General features: G+C 34.9%; 1 protein-coding gene across 5 annotated transcripts; it reads right to left on the bottom strand.

Moving 5' to 3' along the window:
• Positions 1-648: 648 nt before the first annotated feature.
• LOC135583439 (3-hydroxyisobutyryl-CoA hydrolase 1-like) lies at positions 649-15,358 on the bottom strand. Of its 5 annotated transcripts, none has more exons than XM_065182965.1 (15): positions 15,220-15,358; positions 15,053-15,121; positions 14,310-14,390; positions 12,734-12,802; positions 11,867-11,930; positions 11,525-11,604; positions 11,344-11,427; positions 8,755-8,839; positions 6,268-6,353; positions 5,860-5,981; positions 3,842-3,902; positions 3,587-3,685; positions 1,283-1,384; positions 1,174-1,215; positions 649-1,090 (listed from the first exon to the last, which is right to left on the bottom strand). In XM_065182965.1, exons 2-15 carry the CDS (start codon positions 15,098-15,100, stop codon positions 953-955), a joined length of 1,161 nt encoding a protein of 386 aa, XP_065039037.1. In that variant the 5' UTR covers positions 15,101-15,121; positions 15,220-15,358; the 3' UTR covers positions 649-952. The 5 variants fall into 5 exon arrangements, 4 of the variants coding, with proteins under 4 accessions (XP_065039037.1, XP_065039038.1, XP_065039036.1 ...); XM_065182966.1 differs by having other exon boundaries at positions 15,053-15,126; positions 15,220-15,338; XM_065182964.1 differs by having other exon boundaries at positions 15,053-15,340.
• Positions 15,359-15,615: the final 257 nt, after the last annotated feature.

A 15,615-nucleotide genomic window follows, 5' to 3' on the forward strand; every position in this document is an offset into this window, starting at 1 on the left:
TATTTAATTAGATTCTAAAAATTAAAAAAAAAAAATTATACGTGCATATGAATTTTATAAAACGAACTAATAAATCCAATAAATCTAACTACCGAGTCATGACAAATATATGTCATCAATATCATACTTCTTTTTATATATCACAACAGCATTAATCCTTCCTAATATAGTTCAAAATGATCCATATAATTTATCTTGTCAAGATAATATATAATATAAATATATATATTAAATTTTAATATGATAATAAAAATAAATAAATTTAATTACGTAAACAAAAATATCAATTATGATATCTACTCAGACATACATCACTATATCTTTTTATAGATTGTTGACAAATCCAATAATAAAAACATATTCTTTTAAACACTTTAAATTATAAGTCATAAATGAATAGATTAACAATCAATATAATGAAGCTCAAATTCTTAATTGATATTAATTATTTCCATATTCTTTCTCTAATCATCAAGTATTTTATATCATAATACATAAAACTGTTAAAGTACTTATCATTCAAACTTTATTTATCGATTAGATAATTTACCACCAAAATCAACAATGGTATATTGTATATAAGAGTTCCATTATTTAGTATAAGACATGTATCATCCGATACAGATGCATCCGATAAAAGACCCAATATCATTCGATACACCTAACATTTTATATATATATTTTTTAAAACAATATGTGTCGATGTAATGACACAATATAGATTAGCACAGACCAATACAATACCAGCCTGAACTCTAATTATGAACCTCAAAGTAAAACTATCTTAGACTCATTAGGAAGAGCTTTTGCAAAGTAAAGCTAGCATTCTCAAAACATCCTTTTATTCATCAATATTCCTAGGAAGACCAATCCATCTAAACATTCTATATATCTAATAACTTTGATTTGTTGTGAGAGAGTCAATAGGGAGAAGCTTCCTCAGACCTACCTTTCAAATCTTTGACACAAATTTGACATCTAAGCTGCATCTTGATGGGAGTTTTAGGTCCTCCCAGTTTGGATCGTCGACCTCAGCGAAATACTGATCAAGCACTTTGGAATCTACCAGATCCAATCTAGAAGGCTCCCACTGCAAATAACAATTACAAGAAATTTGTCGTCAGGTGTTTCACGGAACCTTAAGTTTTGTTAAAGATCGGTAAAGAACCAGACCTTCGGATTCCTATCTTTATCCACCAATATAGCCCTGCAACCCTGCAGAAGAATTAAGGGTTTTAGATGACAGAAAAGGAAGCATGTCAAAGTGCTTCTTGTGAGGTACCTCTGAGAAATCCTTGCTGGCTTCAAAACGTAATATATGGCAACACAATCTGAAATCCTTCATAAGACATCGATCAACTCCTTGCAGTCTCCCTTCTCTGATCTAGATCCTCGCATTAAGTAGTAGTTCAACACACAGTCAGCAACATGCACCATCATGCTCAGACACTGATATATAAAAAGCTTGATCCAGATTAATATCATGTTAAACAAAAACTGAATCAAATAAGTTTGATTAGGCTTAAATTTGTAGGTCTTTCAAAGATAATGTCCATCTATCACCAATCAAGCAAGTGCAAGACCACTTAATATTATTTCCCAAGGTGAAAGAAAACCCCCCTCATCAACCACTATGATCCTACAGATGTAGTAAAAGCAAAACAATGCAATAGCAACCAAAGTTGAAAAATGTGACACTGACATAAAACATCTGAGAAATTCATACAGGCATGCATCCAAACGAGGCAAAAAGACGAAATTGAGATATGAAAATCACAAAAGTTGGTGATAACAATAATAATGATGATGATAAAAATAATAGAAATAGTAAACTAATAATGACCACAAAAAGTACACCAATATAGCACTTGTTCTGGAATACAGTGACAGGATAAAAATTGGAAGTTAATAGGAATGCTTAGTGGTCAGTCAGGATGCAGAAGAGTAATCTTATTGTAACATGACAACAAGGCTTGTCATCTTCAGTCAATGTTGTAGTGATATAATGATAATTTGCGGTGTCAATATGAACACAAATACATATCCAACACGGCTTGTGAATGGCAACACAAGATTCCATGTAACAGTTTTAAGTAGGGTCTGCAGTACCGAACTGTACCGCCCGATACGGGCGGTACGTACCGGTCCGACAGGTTGTCGGTATGCGGACCGTCTATTATCGGTCCGAGTGCACTGTAGCAGTGCTACAGTACTCTGCACACCTGAGTGTACCGCTCTGTCACGGACTTAGCTAGTTTTGCCTAAGTCGTGCGGCACCCTTGTGTGTCCGTCAGCAAAGGTCAGCCTCCCCGAAGTCTCCCATAGTCCCTTATGACCAACAAAAGAAAGAACGGGCTAGAGAGAACGCCTCAATCGAGATCCACAAGCAAACATCTCTGAAAAACACTTCATAGACAATGCAAATTACAAACAGTCTTTACAAGCTCTGAACAGTGGCACAACAAAGGGTAAAATAGTCCATTACAGACCGAGAATCTCTCGTACGTGTCAACATGACACAACCTTTATTTACAAGCCTAAAGAGACCACCAACCCAACTAAAATGGGACTATTAAGCCTTCGGCCGCCCCTTTACATGCTGTACAAGGCATGAATATGCCAAAAGACACGGACATACATAAGCATTACATCAAACATCTTGTTTAGAAGTTTGTCCGTGACAGCTCGGTATACTGTACCGTACCGGTACCGAGCCCAGATCGAAATACCGATACGGTACGGTATTACGAACCTTGGTTTTAAGTGATTCTATGCTATGTTAATTTCAACTTCTACAGACCTATTCCATGAATAATTTAAAACCAAAGAGAGGTGACACTTAAACACGCATCAAAACTTAGTCGTCCTCATTGAGTGCAACCTCCTTTATAAAACTTAAAACAAAGGATAGAAGCAAACGATAAGCTTTTTTAATGAAAAAAATACAAACAACATTAATTTTAATGTAGAAAACTTAATATATTTTAAACATAGATCACAGCATTCAGCCTTTGCTACATATTAGAAAATTAATTTGTTGTATATGTATGACTATGACCAGCATAATAATAACAAAGTTTAACACAATCAAGGTTCGCAATACCGTACCGTACCAGTATTTCAACCTGGGCTCGGTACCGGTACGGTACAGTGTACCGAGCGGTACACCCAGGTGTACCAAGCGCTATAGTATTACTGTAGCACTGCTAGAGTGCGGACCAGTACCAAGCGGTCCGCGTACCGACAACCTGTCGGACCGGTACATACCGCCCGTACCGGGCGGTACGACTCGGTACGACAGACACTGAACAAAACACATTTATACATGAAATATTGAAGACATCACATGAAACTATATGTCAACACAAGTCATGCCGAGGGAAAGGGGAGACCAATTTAGCAACTTGCAGATACAGGAATTTCACTCTTGATACACGTCCATCCATTAATAGGCATGAAGCTTAATAACATAATCAAATACTGGTTTCAGGATAATGAATGTTTATGCGTGTTGACAGAAGAGGGCTCACAGAAACATGAAAGATATAATTACTGGGTCAAAACAAGAGTGCACAAAGCCCCATACCAATCTAAGAGTGATTTTCAGACTGATAGGAGATGCCTTTTTCAATTCCTGGATTGCAACCACAATCCACTCATCATCCATGCTAGCAGATTCTTTTTCCTGAAACAATTAGAGCAAGTTTGACCAGGTGTGAACTCGGTGATAATGCACCATCGATGAACTTTAGAAAGAAGAAATTAAAGAACACGGTTACCTAAAGGAAAATAAGTAACTGATGTTTATAATATGTTCATGGAAAGATGTCACTCGACTTACAAGAGCAGATATAATATCTTCAACTGTTTCTTTGGAGAAGCACTTGTCAATTATATCCAATCTACAAGGACAACAGAAGATTTAAAAATGAATAGATCAAAACATAGAAAATCATAGAAGCAATTAAGATGAATAGATTAAGCAAAGTTCCACCAAAAAAAGCTTCTACGTGATTGATGGCAGGTCTGATAATCCATTCCAACAGAGATTACTTGGATCCTGCTACATTTATATGAATAATTTGTACTATTTTCTTCCTACAGAAGTGCAAAAAAGAATTGTTCCCAAAGACGAATCAGGTCAACCTGATCCAACATAGACCAGACAAGTTTAGTTCAATCGATCAACACATTGGTCTGATCAGATGAATGAAGTCTTGATTCCCATTGGTTTTGGTTCAAGCATAATGTCTCATAATGCTGAGGCAGCCAAATGCTAACCAACACATTTATTTAGGGTAAGGTTCAGGTTAGCCCTATATGACCTTACAAGCTGGCAACTAATACGACTACTAATGCAGATGTTTGGTAACCTTTGTTGCTTTTTCTGCTTAACGATGCACAAATCATGGATGTCTTAAAAAGAATCATATAAGTGTTTTTTTAATTCTCATTATCAAAAGAAGTCTGAACTTCAAAGATCATATTTATAAATATTTCAAATTTGGTTTATTAAAGTTGGATAATCATCAAATTTCTCAAAGTTGGATCAAAATATCACGACTGTAGATAATTGTTACAGAGACAAAAAGTATAATGAATAATAGATTTGACGTAGAAAGCAAAATTTTAACGCTTATACAAAAACATATCTGGATCACCAATTAGGCATGAGAAAATTTAGCATGCGAATGACATGAATTTAGCATGAGAAAAATTGATGTTTTTGAACACAAAAAAGCATTAAAAAAAAAGGTTGTATCAATAAAGTGATCTGTTCACCAATATAAGCTTACTCTTATTAAGGACAATATATTAATCGAATTTCTCAAAAACTTACTTCATAAACTTAAAGATGTCAATATGCTACTCAGGACAAAATGAATAACACTTACACATGTTATGTTTCATTATCATTTCTGAGTAGTCCTCTTTCACTAGACACTGCCACATTATGACCATGTATATCTGACCTCTAAAGACTATGGAGTCCCCACTGACATGCCCCTTACTGATGTAGTTACAAATTAGATCAAGGTTTCGCCTTTTCTCATACAAAGCCTACTTGGTTTTCAATCCACATGTAGTTTCTCCAAGCTCACCAGGAAAAAAGAAACTTAGTCCTTCCACTTAAGATAACTTTTATTAAAAAGAAAAAAAAGAAGGCTGCCATGCTAAAAATCAGCACTTTACTACAAGGCTAGCTTAGATGTAAAAAAGAAGTTTCTTAAACAGATGCAATAAAAAGAAAAAAAAACATTTTACTGATAGGCTGCAAAAGATTTTTTTTACTATAAACCAGATTTGCTTTCTCTGAAATTTACTTCTCAATGCCTAATACAATCTGTTATTGCCTACAACAACAAAGCCGTAATCTGTTGTTGCCTGGACAATAAAAAATAAATAGGAGAAAGATCTGAAGACAAAGAAGGAAAGAATATCGTGAAATAACAATCCCTAATAACTCAATGAAAAAAGATCCAAGAACTTCCAAATCTCTGAGAATTTTGCAGCATATGCAAAGCTTCATAAACAAATCCAACAATTGTTTCAGACTCCAACAGATCCATGAAACAAAATAGAACACAAAACGGCTGACAACACTGTGAGCTGGGAAAATATCACATCATATCAAACTAGATTTGCATATTTTTTAAGTGATTGAGATTGTTTCAAGAAAGCTGACTGTAGGTGAATTACATATGTTTCAATAACATGTATACATGCCAGATACCCTTAACATAAATGCACACGCGCACCCATAAATCACTGTGGTGGGGCAACAAAAACAGATGAACAAACCAGCAAATATGAAACATGTGGAAGAGGAGAGGGGGGAGTAATGGATCATTAAGTTACCTATTATAAGCACTACTCACTTTCAGAGGCACCATTTTTGAGAATTGATCAATTATTGCGCAGATTACAAAGGGATCAGAAGTTTCCACCTTAGTGAGTAAATCTTCCAGGTATGTCAAATTCTGTTAGCTAACAAAACAAGAATTAGAAATACGTTTCTCACCATAATCAAGACTTCTAAAAACCCTCCATACTAGAGATCAATACAATCTGAGACTTCAGAAAGACAACTTAAAGAACATTATGCAAACTTGGTAACATAGATGGAAATAAGTAACCAAAGTTATGAGTCCCTACAAGGCAAGAGTAAAAAGGAGCAACCGAGCAAGCCAGGAACATTATGAGATCAATATGTCAATTGAGGAACAAAGGAACACTAAAAAGAACAGTAACTTATGAAAATCATACCATAGAAGGGACAAAGTGAGTTGCTAGGCCACATGCAAGCATTTCAGCCCCATCTAACCTTGCACCGGTCAAGCCAACATATTCCCCTGAGAATAAAATTAATCATTGATTATATGCATATAGATTGAAATCTTGAACCAGCTTTGAAATATCAAAATAACCAGATATATAAAAAATTTCCTAAAAACCAAAGAAGTCATTTATTGCAATAGAAAGAAAGAGAGAGAGAGAGAGAGAGAGAGAGAGGTTGAAGGTCACACCACTGTCTCAGGGGGAGACAAGCCACCTTCACACTTAATCATAATGTCACTCATGTCACCATATTCTTAAAATCTAATCTTGCCCTCCTTGAAACTAGTAATGCCAAAACTGTCCATTCTACTACTTACTAAAGCATCTATTTCAAGAGAAAGGCCATCCTGGAATCATGGACATAGATGGAATCCCCTATTGCATCTTTTCAGACTTGGCAGCAGGACTAATATCTGCCACAATGATGCAAAAAGAGAACACAGTTAAAAACATTCGGAGTCTTGAATGGCAACCTTCAAGTGGAGATTTTAAACTCGAGGCCACTGAACTTATGCCTTCTCATCAGAAACTGGAGTCTTCTCATCATGCATTATGTCTGACTATCTAACCACCCTAGTAAATTCATTTAGAGAAATGTTATTGGACTGTCAGTGTATGCCTTCTTTATGCTAAAAATGAACCGCCACGACCATTCTCAGTGAACTTTGTCATTGGCACGATGGATCTTTTAAGGAAATGAGCATACAAGAGATTTAAAGGCATCAGATAACCATCCAGTGCGGTGAGTTCGAGTGCACAAGAAGGCCCAAGTATTCTCTCTAGTTGATTCAGTGAGACAACCAAATACGACATCAGGAAACAGTAAAGAGATGAATAGAACTGCCTTTAGAAACTTTCATGACCAGTCATGATCCAAAATGGAACAGCATATCAACTCTCGAGTGATCTTCACTGAATCACAAACAATGCCACCAAAGAGTGTTTTTGTTGGCAAAACAAAGTGGCACAGTAAACTTGTGCACACACAAAGAGAATTGTTTGAGAACCTTCAGCAAAATTAACAAAAAATTTACTAGGTTCAAAAGCATGTCAAGTTAACAAAGAACAAAAGCGTAACAGCAGAAGCTCCTAAATGACCATGTGAATATAATAGGATAATCTTAGCAAATAAATTTTTATTATAGCAAGTCTTATGGAGTTCACAGCACTCTTTTATGAGATGTCAAAGCTACAAATATTGTAGCAAGTTTTTGAATTACAACATGAGAATTCAGGTTTTCCTGATTGTGAATAAGCTCTTCCAAATAATTAAAACATCAAATCAGAACGGACAAACATATTCTACATTTTGAAGGGACAAGTTTCAGTCTTCTTACTGCAGAAATTAAATTAAACCAATAAGAAATGTCTAAACATTCTTTCAATTCAACAATTTCAGCTAAAGACTAAATTAGCATCTTGAAAAAGATAATCTAGCAATCTTTCCGAACATTTGAGGAAGTGTAGAATGAAAAGGGGAAAAGGAGATCAATTAAAGTTTTTATTTAGTTACACAAAACATAATGATAATAATAACCAAAATGTTCAAGTCTTTATAAGTCTTATTTTTATTTCTTACTAAACAGATTATATTCCTTTTCCTTATCACAACTTGATAGCTATCACGACAAATTTTGAAGAAGTTGTAAATGATTTGAACTTTCAGTCAGTCATATACTCAATTGGTTGATCCAGCGGCAGACATCCCTCTTCCTACTTGTCAGAGGCAGAGTTTTGAGTTTTTATCTGTTGAGAGTACATCATGTGAACAACAGAAATATAATTAAAATTAGTTCAATGCCATGATGACAGCAAAACCTCCAAAGATATATCTGGCTAGATCCTACTAACTCAGTTGACTGCCTTTTCTACTTGTAATTGTCTGAAAAAGTTTAATGATGAAAATATCAGGTTCTACTTGCACTCATAAGTAGATTTACATGAGTGAGAGAAGGTGGAAAGAATTGAATAAAGAAAGCACAATGTTTCGTTTTGCCCTAAAATTAAAATGCATTCTTTGATACTTCCAAAAAGCATAATGTGCTGTCATACCAAAAGAATACAATGCATTGTTTGATACTTCCAGTTTACCAAACAACAAACAATTGCCACATATGCATATAATAAGCACATGCACTAAATTATTGTTTACTATATACTCATACTCATGCATCATATGAACCAAGATGTAAGACAAAATGATTCCTATTGGCCATCTCAATGATCTTGAGAATATAAATAAGCAATAACAAAAGGCTGTTTACTATATCTTTCTTAGCAGATTTTAAAACAAAATAGTGAAGCTATGGACAAAATCAAACATTTATAGAAATCTGAAGTAAAAGGTGCGATAAAGATTTTGATCTAGTGTTACAATATGAATTATGACATACATGACAAATAAGTTAGAATTACCAAAGAATCCTGGAAGCCTTGATAAAAAATATGAAGCGCCTATATCTGGGAAGAATCCCAGTGCTGTTTCTGGCATAGCAAAAACCTGCACCAGAATATATGACTGGTACTTCAGTTGATCCTTTGAGTAGGTAATACAAACAAACACAGGATTTCATGGACATGATCCATCATGAATTTAAATATGCCACATATCCGGTCCACCCATGTATCAAAGTACTTGTATTCATGTTTGGGATGATCAAATTTATAATATCAGCAAATACATATATTGATTATACTATAAATAAAATGGCATACATCTTTACTAGTTTTCCTTCCAGTAACAATTAACACAGCAGATACGGCAATTCACTAATAATGTGAAAATAAAGTTATCATGGGTTATGCAGTAGAGAAAACAAAATAGGTTGATGTAAATGAAACTACAGTAAAATGCTGACGTGATGAAAGAAAAAGAGAGAAACCTCAAACATGTTACATTATAGGATTTGAAAATGTAGCTTTATCATGTTTGCCAAGTTGGATTATGAGGGTCAAAAAAGTGTATCAATGGAATTAAGCAGAAACGCAACCACACCAATGCACGTGTTGTGGCTCCACCCAACTTAACATGTCATTTATTAATCGATAACATACCAAGTTTAGTGGTTGCCTGCTATATAATTACATAAAACTAGGGTTCATCGTACTGAGCTGTACCGCTCAAAATGGGTGGTACATACCGGTCCGATAAGGGATCGGTGCATGAACCACCCTCTACCAGGTGATACCCATTACATGAGCCTGTATCGAGCGATACAGGATCTGTACCGATCAGTAACGATCGATTTTCGACCGTCAATGATCAAGGGCTCAGATTATCCTATTTTAAACGGTCAATTTGACTATTTCAACCATAAGAAAGGATTTTTAAACCCTTTCCTCCCCCCTCTTTCAACCCATTTCACTCTCTTAAACTCTTCAACTCACCCAAACTGTTTATCACTCACATCTCTTAACAAGGTACTAGTCAAGTTTATACATGAAATGGGAAGGGAAAAACAGTGAATGATTTTGAACAAATGCGATAGAGCTTACTCGACGTAAACACAGAGCGAAGCTCATTGTATTTACAATCGTCATATTATGGAGAATCTTATAGTCAACAGCAGTATGATGATGGTCATACTTCTCCGAGCAACAGTATGATAATCGATCTTATGATATGAAGCAGTAGATCAATGGCAAAAATAGAAGTTCTGACATTCTCCATGCTCCACACGAATACATACCACAACCATCCTTGTCTCAGGAGTCACCTCGGACACATGATTCACGATGATTAGACTACGACCATCACCACATTGTTGCACCAATGACATATGGTATATCAGTATACTATGCCGTGGGATCAATTTCAGGATTGGGTATGACAAATGTATTAGATTGATATACAGTTACATAGGAACAAGGACCCCAATCCACCGCCCGTGGAGTCCCGTCATTTTTTTCGGTAATAGAACTAGGAATATCCGTCGATTAATTACTTGATTCGTTTAAATCTTAAAGTTTAAGTTGTTTAAAAATAATCTAACAATTCAAATCATTTCTTTGTAGATAATTCAATATTAACGAAAGAAATATCTGAAACATACCACAAAGCTATTCCTGAAAGCTTAAAAAGATGTATCATTATTCTTTCCTAATTTTGATTATTTTTTATAAAATTATACTAAATTTATACTTATTTACAATTTAAAAACCCTTATCCAATTTTTTTTATTTTTTAGAAAATTTAGGAGCTATGTTTAATAATAATTTTACTATACTGTCGATACACCCAAGCATACCAATATATGGTACATTGGCATCCCTTGGTACATATCGTACCAATGGTTGGTCTATACAACGGTACAAACTAGTTTCACGAACCTTGCATAAAACAACCATAAAACACACAAACAGCAAAAAAAAAAAAAAAAAAGTAGGCATAAAATGTAGTGGATGGAGACCTGTGAAAATTTTGCACCAAACAGAAGCAGAAACATCGTGGAAGAACTTGTGTGTAGTTCTTTGCAACGTGGATGACCAAGAATCAAGTCATGAAATAGTCACTGTATTTATTTCTAGGATAAAGAATGTATATATTGGCCCTCCCCTCAGGCCCCACACCGGGAGAGTCTCATGTACAAGGTTCTAACTTTATCATCAAATTACATATTACAAGTATGAATTGGTGCATAATGGAGGACAAAACCCTAATTATCATTTGACAGGCTGAAAAAAAAGCCCTGATTTAAATGGACAAGCAATCGGTGGAAACAAAAGTGACTTGCTAAAAGAATATTACAAAACAGTCAGGATGAGATTTCGATTTTGGATATTATCACATTCATAAATATGCACAAAAGTATATGACCTTGTTTCTGATTAACCCATTTGTAAATTTCCTATCTGCTACTGCCTCGGTAAAGTTAAAAAACATAGGTTAACTGCGAAAATTGAATCGAACAGCATAATAAGCATGAACTTAGTTAAGTAATAGTTAACTATTACTTTCACTTCAAAGGCAAATGTTCCAGTCATGCATTAGCTAAAGAAACATACCGTTTTCTCTGTGACAACTCTAAATCTACCATGTATTGAAATGCCAGCCCCACCACCCATGACAATTCCATCTAGAATAGAAACCTTCAAACATGGTATTGTAGGTTAACATGATTCTAAGAAATGCATTAGAAAAATGACATTCACAAATAAAAAAATAAAACGTTAGAGGATAAGTCACCTGAGGCTTGCTGTAAGTTGCAATTATGTAATTTAAGGTATATTCATTCCAAAAGAATTCTGCACCCAGAGTCCAATGACCTGACAGAATGATAGCAAGAATCCCAGTTGAAAGAAAGTGGATGAAGGGAAAAAAACATATTTATGTTTCAACTTGGAACAAAGAACTTTGAAACAAGGTTCTTTTAGAACATCATAGCAAATTTCCCTAGCAAGCTTGTAGTTTATAGTTTAGAGTCTTTAGACATCAGTCAGAATGACAGGTACAGTCACTGCACCTTCCAAACCTTCTCATTAGACTTGGTCTCATCCCTTGACAGGCAACACAGATAATTAAATCTACCTTGAGTTACAGATTGGACAACTGCTGCAACATCCCCTCCAGCAGAAAATGCTCTTCCATTTCCCTGAAAGCTATAACCCATTAAAATATTACCAAAAACTGAATTTAGCACATGGATCCTAGTACCATAAGAATGCTACGATAAGTGTGTTCTAGCACCCTAGTTGGCTCCACCAAGAAAATGGAAAGGAGAGCTCAATGCATATAATTTTTTTTACAAATTATAACCTAGTTGTAACCAATTTAAGATTTTCCCAGTACCAGAAAAAAGGTAATAAAACTGAACCCTTCTTATTTCAAAATCATTGTTTGCATCAACATCCACACAAACACACGTACACGTGCACGCTGCACACACATATACACGCACCTTTATCTCCAACTGAAAGCTAGAAAGCACTCTCATCTATCCTGAACATTAGTAGAGATTCAACACCTCAATGTGAAACTAGCCCCAGATATTTGCAGAAAGCGAGATAAATACGAATATCTGACAACTCAAGATGAGAAGTAGAATGTGTGGAATTACTGAATCTCATAGCAAGAATTTCATCAATTGGTGTGGAGTCCTACAGAACACTGGAGGCACCAACCATCATTGTTTATCACATTTGTTGTTGCTTCCTTATGACCGAAAAGCATGCATCAAGGAAACATGAGCAATCCAAATAGCCAAAAAAACCTTAAGTGATTGGCTATCTGAATTGATCTCTATGAATTATTGGAATTCCTTCAGATGATAGACATGCCATGAATTAGTGCTTCTAGCTCTAATGAAGTATTTCTCACATGCACAAGCTAAAAAAGGCAACATAAGTGAAGGTTGACATTCTCTGTAAATTAGTACTAGATGAGTTATTAATTTACCTTCACTATCAATAATTTGACATCAGAATCCTTCTCATAAGCAACAAAAAGCTTCAGTAGCTTCATAATCTGGAAAAGAATTATTATACCAGAATTATTTCGTAAGAATTTTCATATTGTGATGATAAAATAAAAAAATGTTCAATTCAGCTTCCCACATCAAAAAAATAATAGAGCTCGCATATAAAGGAGCCAGATAAATTCTCCAAACGATTCAACTCGAAGCAAAAACATACAAGTGGCGCATAGGATAAAAATCATGATATTGCATGTATAACATAAGCTGCAGTCCACAACAAAACAAACATAGGGTACCTCAAGGTCACATACACAGTATTAGCCATGCTGAGGATCCTTTTTTTACTGAAGATACATTATAAAAATGCATTAGAATATTGTAAACATAATAACAGGAGATGTGTGATACAGCTCAGCAAAATTTTATTGGATGATTTTGTACTCATCTGTCAAGCTATTTCAGTAGTGAGTTACAAGGATCTAAGTGATCAAAATTACTTTATTAAGGACCACAAATTTCATCAATTACAAAATAGTACTAAAAATAAAAACAACAAAATAAAAATATAAACCAAACTTTATTTTCATATTTATTAACTTAAATATGGCAACATGCAGCTTCACAACATAGGTAGTACAACAAAAAATAAGACCACACAAGCCAAATGAGAAGCAATCGTATGATTGCTCTCATATGCAGCTGCATAGGCTGCTTGAAACAATGGTTGAAATTGAATAGAATTGACATCAAAATGTCCATTTAAATTCTGACATCCATCATCTCAGAAGTACATATGAATCATTTTCTTGGACAAGTTGCTAGCAATGTCCAGCTCTTATTTTTCTTTTTGCTTAAAGTTACATATAGAGTTGGATGATCTATTGAACTCCAATTTCACAGTCGTCGAGTCTCTTCCATACACTAATAAGACACCCGTAGTAAGTCCAGTATCATACCTGAATAAAAAATTTTCCTTCTTTATTCTAATTTCAGCATCCTCTAAAAAGAGCACCATTTCACTCCTAAAATACTTTGGCAGAAAAATTACTACTCTGAGAGGGTTGCACTGCCACTAATAAGTCCTCAATAACAAACAACACATCTCACTCCAAAAATTGATCTTTCAGATACTTCCATAGGATAATTTGAAAGTTTTAATAAATCAATCCTGCTCATGGAAAATTGCTTCTATTATGTTAGCCAAAATATCCCATAAAAGTTTTGATTTTTAAATTCCATTAAACCATTTAAGAATTCATTCTTTCATGTCCATTTGGTATAACTGGTAGCCTCAGCAGTTATGGAGCTAAGAGCAAAGAACTTACGCATATGACAAACAATAACTTATGAGTTAAAGCATACATTATTGTGTAATTATGTCAGGCAAAAGATATGAAAACATCATAAGTAAATCACCAGACATATCCAAATTTATACTTTTCAACAATGAGTCAATCACATGCGTATCCACTGATGAAGAAATTTGATGAATCCTTGAAGTTGCAGACAGTTATTTCTTTATAGAAGACATTAAAAGAAATGAACATCACGAAATACCATTGGAGTAGACAGAGCATTCAGCTGTCGAGGCCTGTTAAGTGTCAATATCCTTGTAAACCGGCAGTCTTCTACCAAAACCTATCAAATCCCCAAAAATACTGTGAAAAAACAACAATATTTGGAGAACACTAATATGGAGTTGAGAATAATACAAGGAACACATTTCAGAAGCATAGTGCGATCGACCTCAAAGGAACAATTTCACGATCCAGTAAATTGAGCAAAAAACCCTAGTGCCTTGTGACATTTGTGATAAATGAAATCAATCTAGCACTAAACCAATGACCATTTAATTATTAAAAAATCAACAAAATTATAAAAAAGGGACCGGACGGAAAAAAGTGACCAACAAATAATGATTTACTGAGAATCTTGTTTACGGAGGTGCCTTAATTGTTCGTTGTGTTGTTGTCTCATACTATGTTTACCCCCTAATAGGTTTATCTTCGACTTCACCTTCACACAACACACACCATACTAGAGAAAGTCTTACGAGCGTGTGATTCCAAGACCAACAATCGTGCCTTGTCTAATATCATACGGCATTATCTCTCATAAGTAGACAACACACAATTCACAAGAAGTTCTCCTCATCGGCCACACCAAAAAGCCACTTTCTTGCATTTGTTTCTCGGACCAAGAACGAAACTTTCAGGTGGCCAATCAAAACCCACGTTTTAAATTCAACGAAAAACATAAATACCCGGCCAGTGCTCCCTTGGAAGACTGGAAAAGATCACCTGATTGGTTGTGCCGTCGTTGCTAGCGTTTTGTGAGGACGAGGCCATGACGTGTTCGAAAGCCAAAACCTTCCCTTCGCAATCAAGAAACCGGTGAAAGAAGGGGGGGGGGGGGGGGTGGAGGATCAAAGACAAAGAAAATATCTGATAGAAAGATACTTCCGTACCAAATGAACCAGCGATCAAGAAGGATTGAGGACCGAACCAAATCGAGGGAGAAGGGAAGGAAGAAGGGGATGTCGTCTTTGATACGAGTTTCTAAGATGTCAGATATGCTTCCCTGCTCATAGTGAAATTACAATGATGCCGCTTGATATATTGAATTTTCTTAAAATGTCAGGAACCGTAAAACACACCCTTCTTTTTAATTAAAATGATGCCCCTTAGAATAGCAATTATTTTTAAAATTCATAAACCATTAAAAATAAACATATTTTGCAAGATTTATGATAATTTTGAGTTTAAAATTAGGTACAAAATACAACTCCAATAAAATTGATATGATCATATTTAGGAGAAACAAACTGGACTTATACTGCTGCAATTTGAAAAAAATTATATAT

Source organism: Musa acuminata, chromosome BXJ1-5, assembly GCF_036884655.1.
Source record: "Musa acuminata AAA Group cultivar baxijiao chromosome BXJ1-5, Cavendish_Baxijiao_AAA, whole genome shotgun sequence".
Classification (NCBI taxonomy): Eukaryota; Viridiplantae; Streptophyta; class Magnoliopsida; order Zingiberales; family Musaceae; genus Musa; species Musa acuminata.

Bases quoted from the DNA above. Each gene is read 5' to 3' on its own strand.
- LOC135583439 (XM_065182965.1), bottom strand. From the start codon at position 15,100: ATGGCCTCGTCCTCACAAAACGCTAGCAACGACGGCACAACCAATCAG. The intron at 8,840-11,343 runs GTATGTTTCTTT...ATTCTGGTGCAG, and splicing joins GAGTTGTCACAGAGAAAACG to GTTTTTGCTATGCCAGAAAC. The intron at 1,385-3,586 runs GTATGGGGCTTT...GCGAGGATCTAG, and splicing joins TGAAAATCACTCTTAGATTG to ATCAGAGAAGGGAGACTGCA.